Source organism: Chanodichthys erythropterus, chromosome 7 (genome assembly GCF_024489055.1).
Source record: "Chanodichthys erythropterus isolate Z2021 chromosome 7, ASM2448905v1, whole genome shotgun sequence".
In the NCBI taxonomy this organism is placed as follows: Eukaryota; Metazoa; Chordata; class Actinopteri; order Cypriniformes; family Xenocyprididae; genus Chanodichthys; species Chanodichthys erythropterus.
In genome coordinates, this window is record NC_090227.1 from 42,867,877 (window position 1) to 42,885,426 (window position 17,550).

Below are 17,550 nucleotides of genomic sequence, written 5' to 3' on the forward strand. Positions count from 1 at the left end.
ACAGGTAGATAGATAGGTAGATAGGTAGGTAGGTAGATAGATAGATAGATAGATAGATAGATAGATAGATAGATAGATAGATGGTCAGACAGGTAGATAGATAGGTAGATAGGTAGGTAGGTAGATAGATAGATAGATAGATAGATAGATAGATAGATAGATAGATAGATAGATAGATAGATAGATAGATAGATAGATAGATAGATAGATAGATAGATAGATAGATAGATAGATAGATAGATAGATAGATGGTCAGACAGGTAGATAGATAGGTAGATAGGTAGGTAGGTAGATAGATAGATAGATAGATAGATAGATAGATAGATAGATAGATAGATAGATAGATAGATAGATAGATAGATAGATAGATAGATAGATAGATAGATAGATAGATAGATAGATAGATAGATAGATAGATAGATAGATAGATAGATAGATAGATAGATAGATGGTCAGACAGGTAGATAGATAGGTAGATAGGTAGGTAGGTAGATAGATAGATAGATAGATAGATAGATAGATAGATAGATAGATAGATAGATAGATAGATAGATAGATAGATAGATAGATAGATAGATAGATAGATAGATAGATAGATAGATAGATAGATAGATAGATAGATAGATAGATGTTTTGTACACAGTTTAGTTTGCCGTGATATTTTTCGTTACAGTATTTACATGTAATCACATGACTGTTGTCCTCGTGTTGACCTTTGTAAGTAATCAGAGAGCAGGAGTGACGGAGCACAGCTTCAGCTGTAATTCAGCAGGTCTAAAAGAACCGAACTTAAAGATATCGATCATCTCACAGGATGGAGTGATTTGTGTGCAAACGCTGCTAAAGGTTATCGTCTCGTTTCTGATGCTGTAGTTCTTGTTGAAAGGTTACACAAGATGAAATAAGTAAGTTTAGGTAATAAAAACTTCTCGCACCGACAGCAGTGAACATTGTGTTAATTATTCTTGTGATGAGCGTAATTACGACATGCAAAACTTCTGTAAGTTTTACTTAACGCTGAGAGCAATTACCATTTCTACAATCAGCCAAATATTAAACATTTATTTTTGAAGCAGCACTGAGAATATATTAGCAGTTAGCCAAAATAATTCATATGAATATTTCTCTAAATTTGTCCCCTGTAATGAGCGCGGCGGTTAACTAACTCTACACATAGTTGAGCTATGATCTCCTCCCCCCTCGTTCTCTCTGGTACATGTGGGTGATTCGTCTGTAATGGCGTCCGCTCGGAGAGCTGGCACCACAGATGGCACACTGGGACCTGCATTTATCAGAACGCCATAAATCTGAGACTCCGGCAGTTGCTGCAGGCGTGGAGCGGCACAGAGTCTGGTGCCAACTGCTGTGCAGACATGGCGGCGCTCCGATCCTGGAGTGGGGCATCGTGGGCTGTGGGTGGAATGGGATTATCTCAGGGGTCAGCGGGATGATGTGCTGATATGTGCGGTGATAGCGGTCCTGCGGTGGAGATGGTCCAAGCACTGAGTGAATGCCAGGCCGAGGGTTTACTGGAGCGGTTCACCCAAAAATCTACATCCTAACTTAGTTTCTTCTTTCAGTGAAACACTCAAGGAGATGTTTGGCATGAAAGTGGACAGTGACAACAAACATGTGTCATATCCATACCAGGGATGTGCTTGCTTTAAATTATTATTATTATTATTAATAATAAAAAAAACTACATTTTTATTTTATAGTGTGTATATATATATATATATATATATATATATATATATGTGTGTGTACAATAGTATAATTGTAATGTAATATCATGTAAATCATGTAATATAAATAATAATAATTAAATAATTTTATAATTGTATCAAATAATAATAATAATGATATGATAGCACAATAGTATTATTATTATTATTATTATTACTATAGTAAATATTTATTTTTAATAAAATAAAAATAAAATATAAGCATTAAAATAATACTAATTTATGATTATTAATATTAGTATAATATAGTAAAAACTAAAAACAATATTTTAAAGTGCAATAGTATTTTTTATATATTTCTTTTTATTTTTAAACATATTATTAAACAATAATATTTATATAACTATTATTATTATAAATAACTTTAATTTAAATTATTATTAATTTATTTTACAGTACATTTTATAATGTAGATATAATAATAATATGTATTATTATATTATTATTATTATTATTATTATTATTTATAAACACTTTTTGTATAGTACAATAGTATTATTACTGTAGTAATATTTTTAATTTTTTCTAGATTTTGATAAAATCAAAATAAAATATAGATATTAATAATAATTAGTAGTAGTATTAAAAACTAATCATTTATTTGAATGTACAATAGTATTTTTGATCTGTTTATTTTTATTATATTTTTTATATATATATTATTTTTATATTATATTTTTATTATATTTTATTATATTATATAAAACCATAATATCTTAATAATATTTAAATAATAATAATAATAATGATCAAAACTCAATTTATTTTAAAGTACAATAGTATTTATTGGTCTGTTTATTTTTATACTTTATAAAATACTATTTAAATTTAGTATTTAGTATTTAAATAATATCTATGAATTATTTCACTGTACAATAGTACTATTGCTATATTTATATGTCTTTATTGGTTTGTTTAATCCTATAATAAGCTCATCAGCCTCTGGTCATCCTCCACTTTCACTGTAAGGAAAAGAGTTCTGCTAAACATCTTGTTTCGTGTGTCATGGAGGACAGAAAGTCATACTACGTCATGAGAAATTTAATTTTTTGTCCAACTGTTCCTTAATATCTCAAATGCATATTCTAGATGAGATTGAATGGAGAGCAATCGGAGACGTTCACCCCGAGAAGAAGACCGCAGTAGTCTCACATGTGACTGTTTTATACCTTTACTCTAAAGTGACGCCTGAAGGTGATTTTTCAGGGTGTCGTAAGGTTCGTTGATCCCACATGTACTTTCCTTTGTGTTTTTCCCACATGTGACGGACAGCATCCTAACGGGCATCTGACACCCCAGACTCACTGTCTACAGACACAATTTGGACTGGCTGTTGAAAACCAAAGCAATCTTTATAACACGCCATTTTGAGGGCAACAACACAGTTCTCTCTGATCTTCACACACATACACACACAGAACTGACTGCATGAAAGATTGCATTGATTGCCCTCATTCAGTTTAGCAACAAACACACAGTCTCTCTCTCTTTCTCTCTCAACACCAGCGGGCACAGGGCGGTTCACTCCCTCACTGCAGACAGACTGTGACGGCCGTGTGTGTGTGAGGCCATATGTGGCTGTGTATGTCTCTCTGTGTGTGTGTGTGTGTGTGTGTGTGTGCGTGGCCTCAGGCTCCAACACGTCCTCAGAAAGGCTTCTGTGAGCGAGGCTGCCCCGCAGGAAACCGTGACATTACCTGAGGCGCCACTGGGCCCTCTTACACTTCACAAAGTGAAAAATCACATCAGAGCGTGTGAGCTGACACACACACACACACACACACACACACACACACACACACACACACACACACACACACACACACACACACACACACACACACACACACACACACACACACACACACACACACACATTTATATTCACACCTAAATGCCTCTAAACTATGGAAGCTTATTTCTGCCATGGAATAAAAAGGTAATTGCAACTTTTTATCTCACAATTCTGACCTTTTCCTCGCAATTCTGCGTTTATATCTCACAATTCCATTTTTTTTTTATAGAATTGTGAGATGTCACAATGACCTAAGAGTATTTTTTTTTTTTTTTTTTTTTTACTTTTCATATTCTCAAAAGCAGAAGTTATTATAGTTGGGTAAACTTCTGTAGCGGTGAATGGGAAATATACTTTTTGTATTTGCATTTGCTCTAAAATCAAATAAAAAAAAAAAAAATATATATATATATATATATATATATATTTTTTTTTTTTTCCTTTGATTTTAGAGCAAATGCAAAATTAATTAATAAAATTAATAAAAATGGAGTTATAGCGTTAAACTCTTCATATATATATATATATATATATATATATATATATATATATATATATATATATATATATATATATATATATATATATATATATATATATATATATATATATATATATATATATATATATATATGAAGAGTTTAATGCTATAACTCCATTTTTATTAATTTGAGTAAAAAGGCATTCTGTAGCGGTGAATGGGAAATATACTTTTTGTATTCGCATTTGCTCTAAAATCAAAGGAAAAAAAAAAAAAAAATATATATATATATATGAAGAGTTTAACGCTATAATTCCATTTTGATTAATTTGAGTAAAAAGGCATTATGTTTACCAAGAAAGTGGCAAGATGAAAACCACTATTTTCTGTTTCAAACTTTCACATGGCATCTTTTGGATATAAAAACATGAAAAATTCAAATCTACATTTTGATTTTAAAAAGTTTATTATAAAAACTTATTATTTTTCCCCAAAATGCAATAAATTCATGACACTTTTATTTTCAAAATGCAATTAATCCATCAATATAAAAGTCAGTTTTCAAATTGAAAATACACAACAAAGTAAGTTGATTCACATATATGACAGAGTCTAAACTTAGCCAATATTTATCTTATATTCAGGCATTTTACTAAAAATACATTCAGCCGTCGCTCCCAAAATGGTCATCTTTTTAATGTTATACACCGCATGGTTAAATAAACACATTTGCCGAGTACATTGGTATTAAAAACAGCTTTTAAAAAAGCCTTTACAGTGCGTTGAACGATGCGCTGTGATTGGTTGAGCGGATATATCGCGTTTTGCAGAAAAAAGGAGACTGGCGTTTGTCACATTTTGGGAAGAAAGGAAGAAAACATGATAGAATAACAAGACGGATATCGCATTTTGCACAAAATTAATATATGACCTTTCAATACCGACCAGATACAATACTGATTTTGCTGGAAACTCGATTTTTTGAAAATGCCGTTTATTGCGTTTTGGAACCAAACTCTTCATATATACATATATGAAGAGTTTTTATATATAATAATATATTAAGGCTGTCGATTTAACATGTTAATTAGATTAATTAATCACGGTAAAAAATAACGCATTAAAATTCTTAACGCATTTAACACACTTGCCCCGCCCCAGACCTACATAGGTCATCTGACATTTCGAAAATATAAAGACGAAGCATAACTGTTCATCTCCAAGCAACACAGCGGCATTTCATTTCTGAATCTGTGTTTTGAACGAGTCGTGTGAACCAATGATTCAATGGATCATTCATAAAGAGAGCCATTTACTTCACTCTGAAATGAATCAGCTGTTTGAATGAATCGAATGAATGAATGACTCAATGAGTCTTAATCATTAAGACATTTACTTAAAATTCAGTCATCATTTACTCAACCTCATGGTCCAAAAGTTTATGTGTAATAAATTCTATGCTTAATCAAATCAAATATTTCTTTCTGAAACTACTTTTGTGATGTCTTTTGAGGGTAATTTGATATGCGTTTAATTTGTGATTAATTAGATTAAGTAATCGCCACATCATATAATTTATTAGATAAAAAAATGTAAACTGTTGACAGCCCTATATATATATATATATATGTATGTGTGTGTGTGTGTGTGTCATTGACGAATAAGGTTTTTAAAAGTGTAAAAAAACATAATGGAGATATAATTAATTTTGAAGTTTTATTAAGTGTTAACAATGAGATTATGTAGTTTTTATAACCAATTAACACTGCTTTTGTCATTTTTTACAAGATGGACAAAATGTGTCACCAAAAAAGTCATTCAGTTTAACCAAAATTTTGGTTACACCGAATGACTATATTTTCAAACAATGCTAACAGGCTGATATCTAGAAAAATGACAATCAAACATTTTATATTTAGTACAAGTTTTTAAAATAATACATCATTTTCCATGTTTTATAGCGGTTGCACCAAATGACCTGATGTTTCGAGACATGCGTATGAGCAAGTGAAAACATGAAATTTTCATATAGTTAAAAGAGAGTTAGTTACTTTTATTCATGACCATGTGGCCCTTTGCAGGTGTCTGAATGATGTCACATCCTGTCACATGATATTGATCACATTAATTTGTCCAAAATGGTCCCTTTATATCGGTTGCTCCGAATTACATCAGTGAAATTAATCTTTCCGGACATTTTTTCTCATAACAAAGCAACGACTTCTACACATAATTTTAATAACATTTTGCACTATGTTGATATATGATGTTATACAATCATGAGAGAATAAAAAATATATACATTTATTACATTTTAAGATATTTTAATCACAAATTAAATGGCTGTATTGGCCTTTGGACATTTTGACACTTCAAAATCTTTAAAATACCTTTATATGTAGCAAAATATAATTAAAACCTTTTGGATTCAATAAAAGAGATCTAGTTGTACTACCTTACATACTTTGGATGTCATATCTTTGTTTTTTATTATTATTAAGGCCTTTGGACAAAAACAATGACCCGTCATGTCATTGACCCATACATTTATATAAGAATTTGTTTTCTTGTTTTACTAAATTGTGTCCATTTTGTACTAATTTTGTTTTAACTAAAACAAGGGAACAAATTCTTAACCATTTCTTTGATATATGTTTATTGTCCGCATGTCATTTGCAGGCTCCATAAGATGTAACCTCGCAAAAGTAAGAAAAAAGTGAGAATTGTGAGATTCTGTTTACGATGTAATTGCAAGTTTACATCTTTTATTTTTTTATTCCACGGTGGAAACAAGCTATACACTCTAACTACCTTTTAAAAGGTTTTGAGGTTGAAGACACTGATGGATGGGTTGGTTTGATGTTGATAGACTAATGAAATACAGCTGATTTCAGCTCAAGAAGGACAATTAATGATACAATCTTTGTCACTTTTATTGTTTGATTGTAGAAATGGAAGCTTGGAAAATTGTGTGAAGATTTCATTCTTTTCCCTTTCCTAGAAAGAGCTGCCCAGTGCCCAAGGGTATTAATAAAATGGATGGCAAGACTTGATTTTGACTCAAATGACTCACTTGATGTAACCTTGTGGACTGTTTCGTGTGTCTGTAGGTCCATGAGACAGTAGGATGTCCCATGTGACATTACGTTTTAAAATAGTCTCTTGATCATTTTGTGCAGCTCACACTGATTCATACAGTGAACTACTAACTTACCCAGCACTTTCCACTGTTTCCATTGTTAGTCAATGGATGATTCATGTCCAGATCTCGTCCATGTGATGTGGCATTGTCTCCGGTGCCGTTACCTTTCATAGGTCACAGTTGTGATATGATGTTGTTTCTGGTTTCAGATGCAGCAGCAGGAACTCGCCCAAATGAGACAACGAGACGCCAATCTGACGGCACTCGCCGCCATCGGCCCTCGGAAAAAACGCAAGGTGGACTCACCGGGAGCTACAACCACAGGCGTCGAGGTATGAACTGATCTCGAAATGAGTGTGTTCAATGGCAATCTGAGATATGAATTGAAATTGTATTATTCAGTTAAAACTGATTCTCCCAAATACTGTATATTAAGGCTGATCGATTTTCACAATATATTCAGGATTTTGCTGTCAATTTAAATTAAACAACGTTGTGATTATTTCAGTTATTCTAATGAACTTTTATTTGACTTTGTGTCATTAGACTAGTTTTTTAATTGATCTTTTCTTGCTTTGTGAGAGAATCAGTAAGTTTGATTCATTTGAGTGAGTCAATTCCAAACCCTTGAATGATTCACAGTTTGTTTTCCAGAAACAGTGTGGAAAACTTTTTCACTAGATTTTTACAGTATATTAATTTTCACATTAATCATTTTGAATACACTTGGCTATAATGGCTTGGTTGAAATTATCTCTGATTGAGCAAGAAAACCTACATTTTCAGCTATTTCAAAGCAAATGCATAATTATCAAGATATATTGAATTGTGTCAGAAACCTTAAAATAAATCAAGATATATTTTTAGCTGCATCGACCAACCTTAAGAGATATTATGCTGATCATGGTGCAGTTTATCTTTCCTTGTTTTGTGAGAGAATCAGAAAGTTTGATTCATTTGAGTGAATCAATTGAAATCAATTGTTATTTTCTTTGAATTGATTCAGAACTCTTCAGCGATTCGTTTTCCTCAGTTATCAGTGTGGAAAACATGCCTTGATTATTTTTACAGTATTTCCTCTGATTGAACAAAACAAAAAAAAATCTTCAGAGCAAACATAAATATCAAGAATATTGAATATTGCCAAAAACCTTGAAAAAAATCAAGATATCAACCAGCCTCAATGAACATTAGGGCTGGTTGATGTATCTGATATTTTCGATATATTCAGGATTTTGCAGTCAATATATAAGTAATTGATTATACAATGATTCTAAGGTTCTTTTATTGGACTTTTTAAAGGCCGTCATTAGACTAGTTTTGTAATTTATCTTGCTTTGATGATTTGTGAGAGATTTTTTTAAGTTTGATTCATTTGAGTGAATCAATTTAAACTGAGTTGATTCAAAACTCTAAACTGATTCATTTGTCTCCAGAAACAGTGTGGAAAATGTGCCTTTAAGTATTTTAAATCCTCAAAATGAATAATTTTGAATCTAGTTGGTAATAATGGCTTGGTTGACATTATTGTTAAAAAAAAATCAAAATTTTCAGCTAGTTCAAAGCAAATGCATAAATATCAATATAGTGTCAGAAACCTTAACACTGCAAAATATGATTTTTTTTCCTCAGTTTTTTTGTCTTTTTTCCCCAGTACAAATATCTAAACATTCTTGAACACTTAATTTTGATACATTTTTCAGCAAACAAGACTTAATTTAAGTAATTTTGCTTCTCAAGTAAATGTATCTTGTTTTAAAAATGTTTAGATATTTGTACTGTAAAACAAGACTATTTTTTTGCAATTATTTTTTTAGCTGTATCGACCAGCCTTTAATGGCTGATCTTGATGCAGTGTTTGTTATTTTATGTCGTACTCTCGGCTATCGCTACAGGGTTTGATGTTGACTTGTTGCATTGTGGGCGAGCATTGGTCTTTTTCCTGAGGAAAAATAAACCGCAGAGCATTTTCCCTGCAACATTTGTCCAGTTTCCCCGAGCATTAAACGGGACTCACTGCACGTCTGTCCTCCGTGAGCGTCTAACGCTGTTGTTTAGATGCAGATCTCAGTGCCGCTCCACATATGGCTACCAGCTCTGCTCTGCATTACGCAGGATTACGCCGTGCGCACTGGAGACATGCAGAAACGCCACTATTATATTTCCTCGACATGGTGTTGTACATGAAGTCATTGGGTTTAGCTGCATCTGGTGAATGTTTAGCTTTGCTCTTGCCGTCAGAGGGCCTGTTCATATTCCCTCAAGGATTTTGACTAATGTTTGAATACGATAAACCAGAAAAAAACACTTTGTGAATGTCATCTTCTCATTGGTGTATGTGTGTGTGTTTGCTAAGGACAGAAGATCCAGCAGTGCAACACAACCTCAGTGAAAGCAGGGCTAACTAAATAAATGCGTTACTTCTGCTCCGTGAACACCATCCTGACCTCTTTCACTTTACTGTATCCGCTCTAACGTCAAGAAGAACCATGAAATGCTGCATTCACCCTCCTTTTGGTGTTTTACCGCATTTAGAGTTGCCTTAATTTCGCTCTTTTGAACAGAAAAAGACTGTTTAATGTCAAATTAAAAACAGGTCTCTGCAAAATGATCAAATAATTACTCATATGAAACCCAGAATAATTGATTTAGTAAGTGCGAACCTTTTTGTTTTTAATGTGGCACATCTAAATCATCGCTGGTGCAGAAAAATCACTACAAATCTGTATTTTGTCTTGTGATCTAGTAAAAATTTATCAGGATATACTTTAAAATATACTGTAAATTCATGATATATTCGTTCAAAAGTTTGGGGTTGATACAATTTTTTAATGCTTTTGAAAGAAGAAGTCTCCAAGGCTGTATTTATTTGATCAAAAATACAGTAAAAATAGTGAAAAATTATTACAATTTAATGTAACTGTTTTCTATATGAATATATTGTAAATTATAATTTATATCCAGTGATCAAAGCTGAATTTCAGCATCATTACTCCAGTCTTCAGTGTCACATGATCCTTCAGAAATCATTCTAATATGATCATTTGCAGCTCAAGAAACATTTCTGATTATTATCAATGTTGGAAACAGTTGTGCTGCTTCAGATTTTCTGGAAACCGCCATAAATTTTATTTTTCAGGATACTTGAAGAATAGAAAGTTCAAAAGAACAGAACATAAATGTATTTACTGTCACTTTTAATCAATTTAATGCATCTTTTGAACAGTAGTTTCTAGTCGTAGCTAAAGGGCTTTATGAATATAATAATTATTCAGTGCTTTTGGTAATGGTCTTACTGTAGCTGTTTAGTGTGTTTCTGTGTTTAATTGTAGGGTGTTTTTCCGCAGTAATCTGACCACCTCTCATGATCACGAAAGAAGAGAATGGAAAGGCAGGATAGATGGAGGGAAGAATTTTAACTTATTTTCACTTTATTTTCACCTCCCCTCATTTCTTCATTTCGGCTGGGGCTGTGTGCCGCCCTGGGGCATTTTCTCTGCTTTCTCCAGAGCAAAGTGAATGTGACTTTTCTAAGGGGGTCACGGAGTGGCTGCGGGCTACGGCAGCGCCGCCGTATTCCGGCCTTCTCCGAGTTTCACTCTGGGGCTCGGCAGAGATTTCATCTGCGCGTGAATGTGCCGTGGGGCGCGAGCTCAGGGTGAGCTGCACCGCTTCACTCGGGGTCCTCTGATTGTCGCAGTATCCGGACTCTGTTCTGCAGCGTTAATCCCAAACAAAAGCCTCTCAGTGTCTGGAAACACCCACCAAAACTGAGAGGGAGCAATGAGAGAGATGTGGTTTAAGGCAGGGTTATTAGAGTTACTAAAGCTAAAACCATAAAAAAAACATTAAAATAAACTTTAACTTGAATAAACTAAAATATTATTAAAAAAATAATAAAAAATATTAAAAACTATATATACATATTTATATATATATATTTAAATGTTTTTTAATATTTTATAATATTTTAATATTTTTTTTAAATATGGCGCGCACTCAAGAATTGCATGCGCAAATGCGCCGGCGCGCGCTGCATAATTACTTTATTATAGCTTAAATAAAGCGCAAAAGAAACTATGAGCAATGAACGTCGTTGTTCTGTTGTAAGTTAAGTCATGAAATTACCAAACATGCGATTAAAGCTGCCTCAAAACCGCATGCATGTATTTGTTGACATGGTTTAAAGCTATTGTTATCCAATTTGTTGGCCTTAAAATGTCTTAAAAATGCACATATGTACACCAGGGAAATCTAAATTTTCTCAGAGGAGCATGCCTCTGTACCCCCCTAACAAACAACATTTTCTCACCTCGGTAATTATGTAACTCTGCATACGGCCCTTCTTATATCTAATGAAATCTGAGGTAAACGTGCATTTCTTCAAATGTGCAGACTTTTGGACTAAAAGTTTGTATGTGTAGCTATGCACTGTGATCAAATGGGACCAAACGCGATTGAATGTAGAGCGTTGTGTCTCGTTATTCTATTAATAACTACCGATTGATTTTGCATTTTCTATCTTTTCAAAAACATCCCCCCCTGTTTTTTTCACAAATCAAACCCTGGATATAGATATATAGATATAGATATAGATATATATATAAAAACTAATAAAAATTACAGGCGAGACCCCATTTGTCAGACTGTTCTGATGTAACATCTCCATTCCCTCCTTCAGGGAACGATGGTTGCATACATAACCAATATATTTTTATTTATGTTTTAAGTTTATCTCAGATGTTTGTCCTACAATTCTTAAAAAACACACACAAATGAGTCAATGGTTGTCATATAGTAGGCCTAAGAGTATACAGCGCATTTGTTCTTGAGAAAATTTGATAAGAAATGTTTGAGATTTTTTACTTTTGATTAGACTTTGACAAATCTGAGCACATTGTTGAGATTATGGGGTCTTTTATGATAGTTTGATGATAATTTAATGATACTTTTTGTGCTTTTTGAAGTATGACAGCTCCTCGTCACTGTATGTTCGCTGTAATATTCTTCATAACTTCTCCTTTTATGTTTCACAGAAGACATGATGAGATCGACATGAGGATTTCTTCACTTTTGGGTGAACTACTCCTTTACAGAGATCTCATTTGTGATGTTTCTGTCCTGTGGGTTACCCTGAAACACCCCGTCAGAGCGTGTGTGTGACTGAAATCAGGTAGTGCTGGTGGCAGGGCGGCTGTGGGTGTTTCTTTCTCCTCCTTCACCCCTCCTCTCCTCTCGTCTGGCCAGGCTGCAGATGGCCTTGGGGCTGAACCTGATAGCCCATGTTGAGCGTAAAGTCTGTCTTCATCCTGAGCCGGAGAGAGCAAACAAAGAGGCCTTACAGCGCTCCGAGGGATAGATTAGAGAGAGGGAGACAGGGGCCCCTAACTGGCCCTCGCTTGGGGTCATTGTTCAGGCAGGAGCCACAGTAACAAACTCTTTCCTTTCGCTCTCAGCGCACACACAAGCTTTTGAAGTTCAGCACAAAGATGCTGTGTGGGACGTAACAAGAAAAAGAACGTGTAAATGAGTTAGAGTGAGTGAGTGATTGAGTATGTGCCGTTAAATTCACAGGTGCAGGAAATGAGCCACCAAAAATATGATGTAATTTCCTTGACGATAAGTAACAGTTCAACATGTGTTTTACTTTGACCTGCTTTGTAACTCCAAAATGGATCTGTGAAAGGTTATGGAGTTGATTACAGTAAAATGTGTGTTAGTGTTCACACTGTTTGCTTTCACATCATCACTGATATCACACAAGCTTTCAGACTCACTGCATCACTAGTTGTCAGGAGGGATTTCTGAATGTTATTCAGTAGATGACAGAAACCAATATTGCAAGAAAATGTAAGTGTTACTTACGGTGCAAAACTCACTGTCATTATGCTGTTTGGGTCGTTGCCAGGGCTTTCCTAGGGAATTCTAGGTGTTTCTAGGGTATTCTGGGTGGATGCTAGGGTGTTGCTAGCTGTTTTTGTGGTTGCCAGGGTGTTTCTAGGGTATTCTAGGGTGGTCACTAGGGTGTTGTTAGGTGTTTGGGTGGTTGCCAGGGTGTTTGTAGGGTATTCTGCTAGATGTTTGGGGGGTTGTCAGGGTGTTTCTAGGGTATTCTGGGTGGTTGCTAGGGCATTTGTAGGTGTTTAAGTGGTTGCCAGGGTGTTTCCAGGGTATTCTGTGTGTTTACTAGAGTGTTGCTTAGTGTTTGCATAGGTACCAGGGTGTTTCTAGGGTTTTCTGGATGGTAGCTAGGGCGTTGTTAGGGTATTCAGAGTGGATACTAGGGTGCTGCTAGGTGTATGCATAGTTGCCAGGGTGTTTCTAGTGTATTATGGTTGGTTATTAGGGCATTTCTAGGTGTTTAGGCTGTTGACGGGGTGTTGCTTGGTGTTTGCATAGTTGCCAGGGTTTTTCTAGGGTTTTTTGGGTGATTACTATGGCATTTCTGTTTTAAGGGTATTCTAGGTGGTTACTAGGGCATTTCTAGGTGTTTAGGTGGTTGCCAGGGTGTTTCTCGGTATTCTGGGTGGTTACTAGGGTGTTGCTAGTTGTATGCATAGTTGTCAGGGTGTTTCAAGGGTATTCTTGGTGGTTACTAGTGTGTTGCTAGGTGTATGCATTGTTGCCAGGGTGTTTCTAGGGTATTCTGGGTGGTTACTAGTGTGTTGCTAGGTGTATGCATAGTTGCCAGGGTGTTTCTAGGATAGTCTAGGTGGTTACTAGTGTGTTGCTAGGTGTATGCATAGTTGCCAGGGTGCTTCTAGGATATTCTTGGTGGTTACTAGTGTGTTGCTAGGTGTATGCATAGTTGCCAGGGTGTTTCTAGGATATTCTGGGTGGTAACTAGTGTGTTGCTAGGTGTATGCATAGTTTCCAGTGTGTTTCTAGGATATTCTGGGTGGTTACTAGGGTGTTGCTAGGTGTATGCACGGTTGCCAGGGTGTTTCTAGTGTATTATGGTTGGTTATTAGGGCATTTCTAGGTGTTTAGGCTGTTGCCAGGGTTTTTCTAGGGTTTTTTGGGTATTGCTAGGTGTTTCTAGGGTGTTTGGATGGTTGTCAAGTGGTTGTCCAGCAGGTGAAAATGGTGCATCTGATCACTTAGGAAAGTAACAGCACAACAAATGATTTGAGGGAAGCATTCATTCATTCATGAAGCACCAGTATTGCAGGACAACACACATATACAGCAAAGTTAATAGTTATTTTTGACTAATTAGTGATTTTAAACTGCAAACTCTCCATATGAGTAATAGTAATAGTGATGCTCAACTTGGCAAACACACTAATTATTGCTGTGTAGAGAAATTAATCACAGTGGAGGCTTACAGGAAGAGAGCAAAACAGGGAAGATCTAGTCACCTTTTTCATTTAAATGTGTCACCTTTTTCTTTTAGGGTTGTAGATCAGAAAAAGGTAGAAGTAGGGAAAGACTGAGAGCAAGAGAGAGAGAAACAGAGGGGAAAAGCACAAGGAAAACTGATGCCCTTTCCTCCAGCTAAATTAACAGGAATCACGTGGAAAACAATCCGAGCCGGGAATGAAAGGGGGGTGGAACCATTAAAATGCGCCCCGGGCGATGGACTGCGCCCAGTATCACTAAAAATGCTCTCACTACAGATGTGCAGGCAGGCTTACAGGCAAACTCTGCTCTTGTTCTATAGCTACAATTAAAATCAACCTCCCTGCCAAAAAATTGGATGGTAGAAAGAGAGAAAAGCAGACATGAACATCAAAGACAGATTGAAATGTGTAGTCAGTAATAAGAATGGTCTCCAAGCCCCGCGGTTCTCCACGGTCCTCTTGTTAATGAGAATTTTTGACCTCTGGTTTGTAAGTTAAACTTGTAATCTTGGTTAATGAAGTAAATCAATCCCAACTTGGAGTGAGCAGCCTTTCCTTCCATCCAGCCTTTCTGTATCCTCGCTTGTCTTTTTCTTCTCCTCCCATCTTTCCCAGCCTGAGTAAACGCGGGCAGATCTTTCAGCCAGACAAACAGGAAGGCCACGGGTGTGTGTATATGTATATGTGTGTGTGTATGTGTGTTCTTTGACGTTGCTTGGCGAGCCGTTTCATTTTGTAGCCTGGCTAAAAGGCTGGTGAAGGGACACGGTCACAGGAACCACAGTCTGTGTTTGACCTCTGCGTTTATTCAGTACACTGTGCTTTTACTGAGCTCTTTTTACATTTTATATATATATAGTAGATACTACTGTAGCTCAAATTGCTCAAGAAGTTAATGCTGGTTCTGATAGAAAGGTGTCAGAATGCACAGTGCATCAGTTTGTTGTGTATGGAGCCGCAGACCAGTCAGGGTGCCCATGCTGACCCCTGTCCACCGCTGAAAGAGCCAACAGTGGACACGTGAGCATCAGAACTGGACCACGGAGCAATGGAAGAAGGCCAGGTCTGAAGAATCACGTTTTCTTTTATATCACGTGCGTCGCTTACCTGGGGAACACATGGCACCAGGATGCACTATGGGAAGAAGGCGAGCTGGCGGAGGCAGTGTGATGCTTTGGGCAATGTTCTGCTGGGAAACCTTGGGTCCTGCCATCCATGTGGATGTTACTTTGAAACGTACCACCTACCTAAGCATTGTTGCAGACCGTGTACACTAGTTGTCAGGAGGAATTTTTGAATGTTATTCAGTAGATGAGAGTAAAATTAATATTGCAACTTGTTTTTATATTTTCTAAAGAAAATGTAAGTGTTGCTTACGATGCAAAACTCACCGTCATTATGATGTTTGGGCTGTTGCCAGGGCTTTCCTAGGGAATTCTAGATGTTTTCTAGGGTGTTTGGCAGGGTGTTTCTAGGGTATTTTGGGTGGATACTAGGGTGTTGATAGCTGTTTTGGTTGTTGCCAAGGTGTTTCTAGGGCATTCTGGTTGGTCACTAGGGTGTTGTTAGGTGTTTGTGTAGTTGCCAAGGTGTTTCTAGGGTTTTCTGGGTGGTCGCTAGGGCGTTGTTAGGTGTTTAGGCGGTTGCCAGGGTGTTTCTATGGTATTCTGGGTGGTTACTAGGGTGTTTTCTAGGGTGTTTGGCAGGGTGTTTCTAGGGTATTTTGGGTGGATGCTAGGGTGTTGCAAGCTGTTTTGGTGGTTGCCAAGGTGTTTCTAGGATGGTCACTAGGGTGTTGTTAGGTGTTTGGGTTGTTGCCAGGGTGTTTCTAGGGTAGTCTGATAGATGTTTGGGGGATTGCGAGAGTATTTCTAGGGTATTTTGGGTGGTTGCTAGGGCATTTGTTGGTGTTTAGGTGGTTGCCAGGGTTTTGCTTGGTGTTTGCATAGTTGCCAGGCTGTTTCTAGGGTTATCTGGGTGGTCGCTAGGGCGTTGTTAGGTGTTTAGATGGTTGCCAGGGTGTTTCCATGGTATTCTGGGTGGTTACTAGGGTGTTGTACTTTGACACGTACCACCTACCTAAGCATTGTTGCAGACCACGTACACTAGTTGTCAGGAGGGATTTTTGAAAGTTATTCAGTAGATGAGAGTAAAATTAATATTGCAACTAGTTTTTATATTTTCTAAAGAAAATGTAATTGTTGTTTACGATGCAAAACTCACTGTCATATGCTGTTTGGGCTGTTACCAGGGCTTTCCTAGGGAATTCTAGATGTTTTCTAGGGTGTTTGGCAGGGTGTTTCTAGGGTATTTTGGGTGGATGCTAGGGTGTTGCTAGCTGTTTTGGTGGTTGCCAAGGTGTTTCTAGGATGGTCACTAGGGTGTTGTTAGGTGTTTGGATTGTTGCCAGGGTGTTTCTAGGGTAGTCTGGGTGGTTGCTAGGGCATTTGTAGGTGTTTAGGTGGTTGCCATGGTGTTGCTTGGTGTTTGCGTAGTTGCCAGGGTGTTTCTAGGGTTTTCTGGGTGGTCGCTAGGGCGTTGTTAGGTGTTTAGGCGGTTGCCAGGGTGTTTCTATGGTATTCTGGGTGGTTACTAGTTTGAGGTGTTGAATGGCCTCCAAATTCCCCAGATCTCAATCCAATCGAGCATCTGTGGGATGTGCTGAACAAACAAGTCCGATCCATGGAGGCTCCACCTCACAACTTACAGGGCTTAAAGGATCTGCAGCTAAAATCTTGGTGTCAGATACCACTGCACACCTTCATATGCATACGCATATTAATATTATTTTTATTTATATAAATGATTGAAGCATGTACAATTCTGTATTGGAGCTCAGTAAACACTACGAACAATTAAAACAATTATATACACACATACACACACTTACATATTGGAATATTACTGTAAAAAGCAGACAGACGTAAGAACATGTGAGTATGTCATTTGCAATCTCGTTTTTAGAGAAAGTGAACAAATACATAACTTCCTTCTAAATAAAAACCAGACAAATCCATACTGAAATATGTCACGGCTGAACCCAC

The 17,550-nt window shown here is 36.3% G+C and overlaps 1 protein-coding gene across 4 annotated transcripts in view; it reads left to right on the forward strand.

Moving 5' to 3' along the window:
• Positions 1-17,550, forward strand: part of LOC137023483 (transcription initiation factor TFIID subunit 4) — a 113,886-nt gene that overhangs the window by 69,730 nt on the left and 26,606 nt on the right. For 2 of the 4 annotated variants that reach the window (XM_067390652.1, XM_067390653.1), the window contains one exon: positions 7,373-7,495. In XM_067390652.1, the coding sequence (XP_067246753.1) occupies positions 7,373-7,495 (123 nt within the window). Of the gene's footprint in view, positions 1-7,372; positions 7,496-12,199; positions 12,956-17,550 lie in introns of those variants that run through there. The other 2 variants (XR_010895544.1, XM_067390654.1) reach the window with 2 other exon arrangements.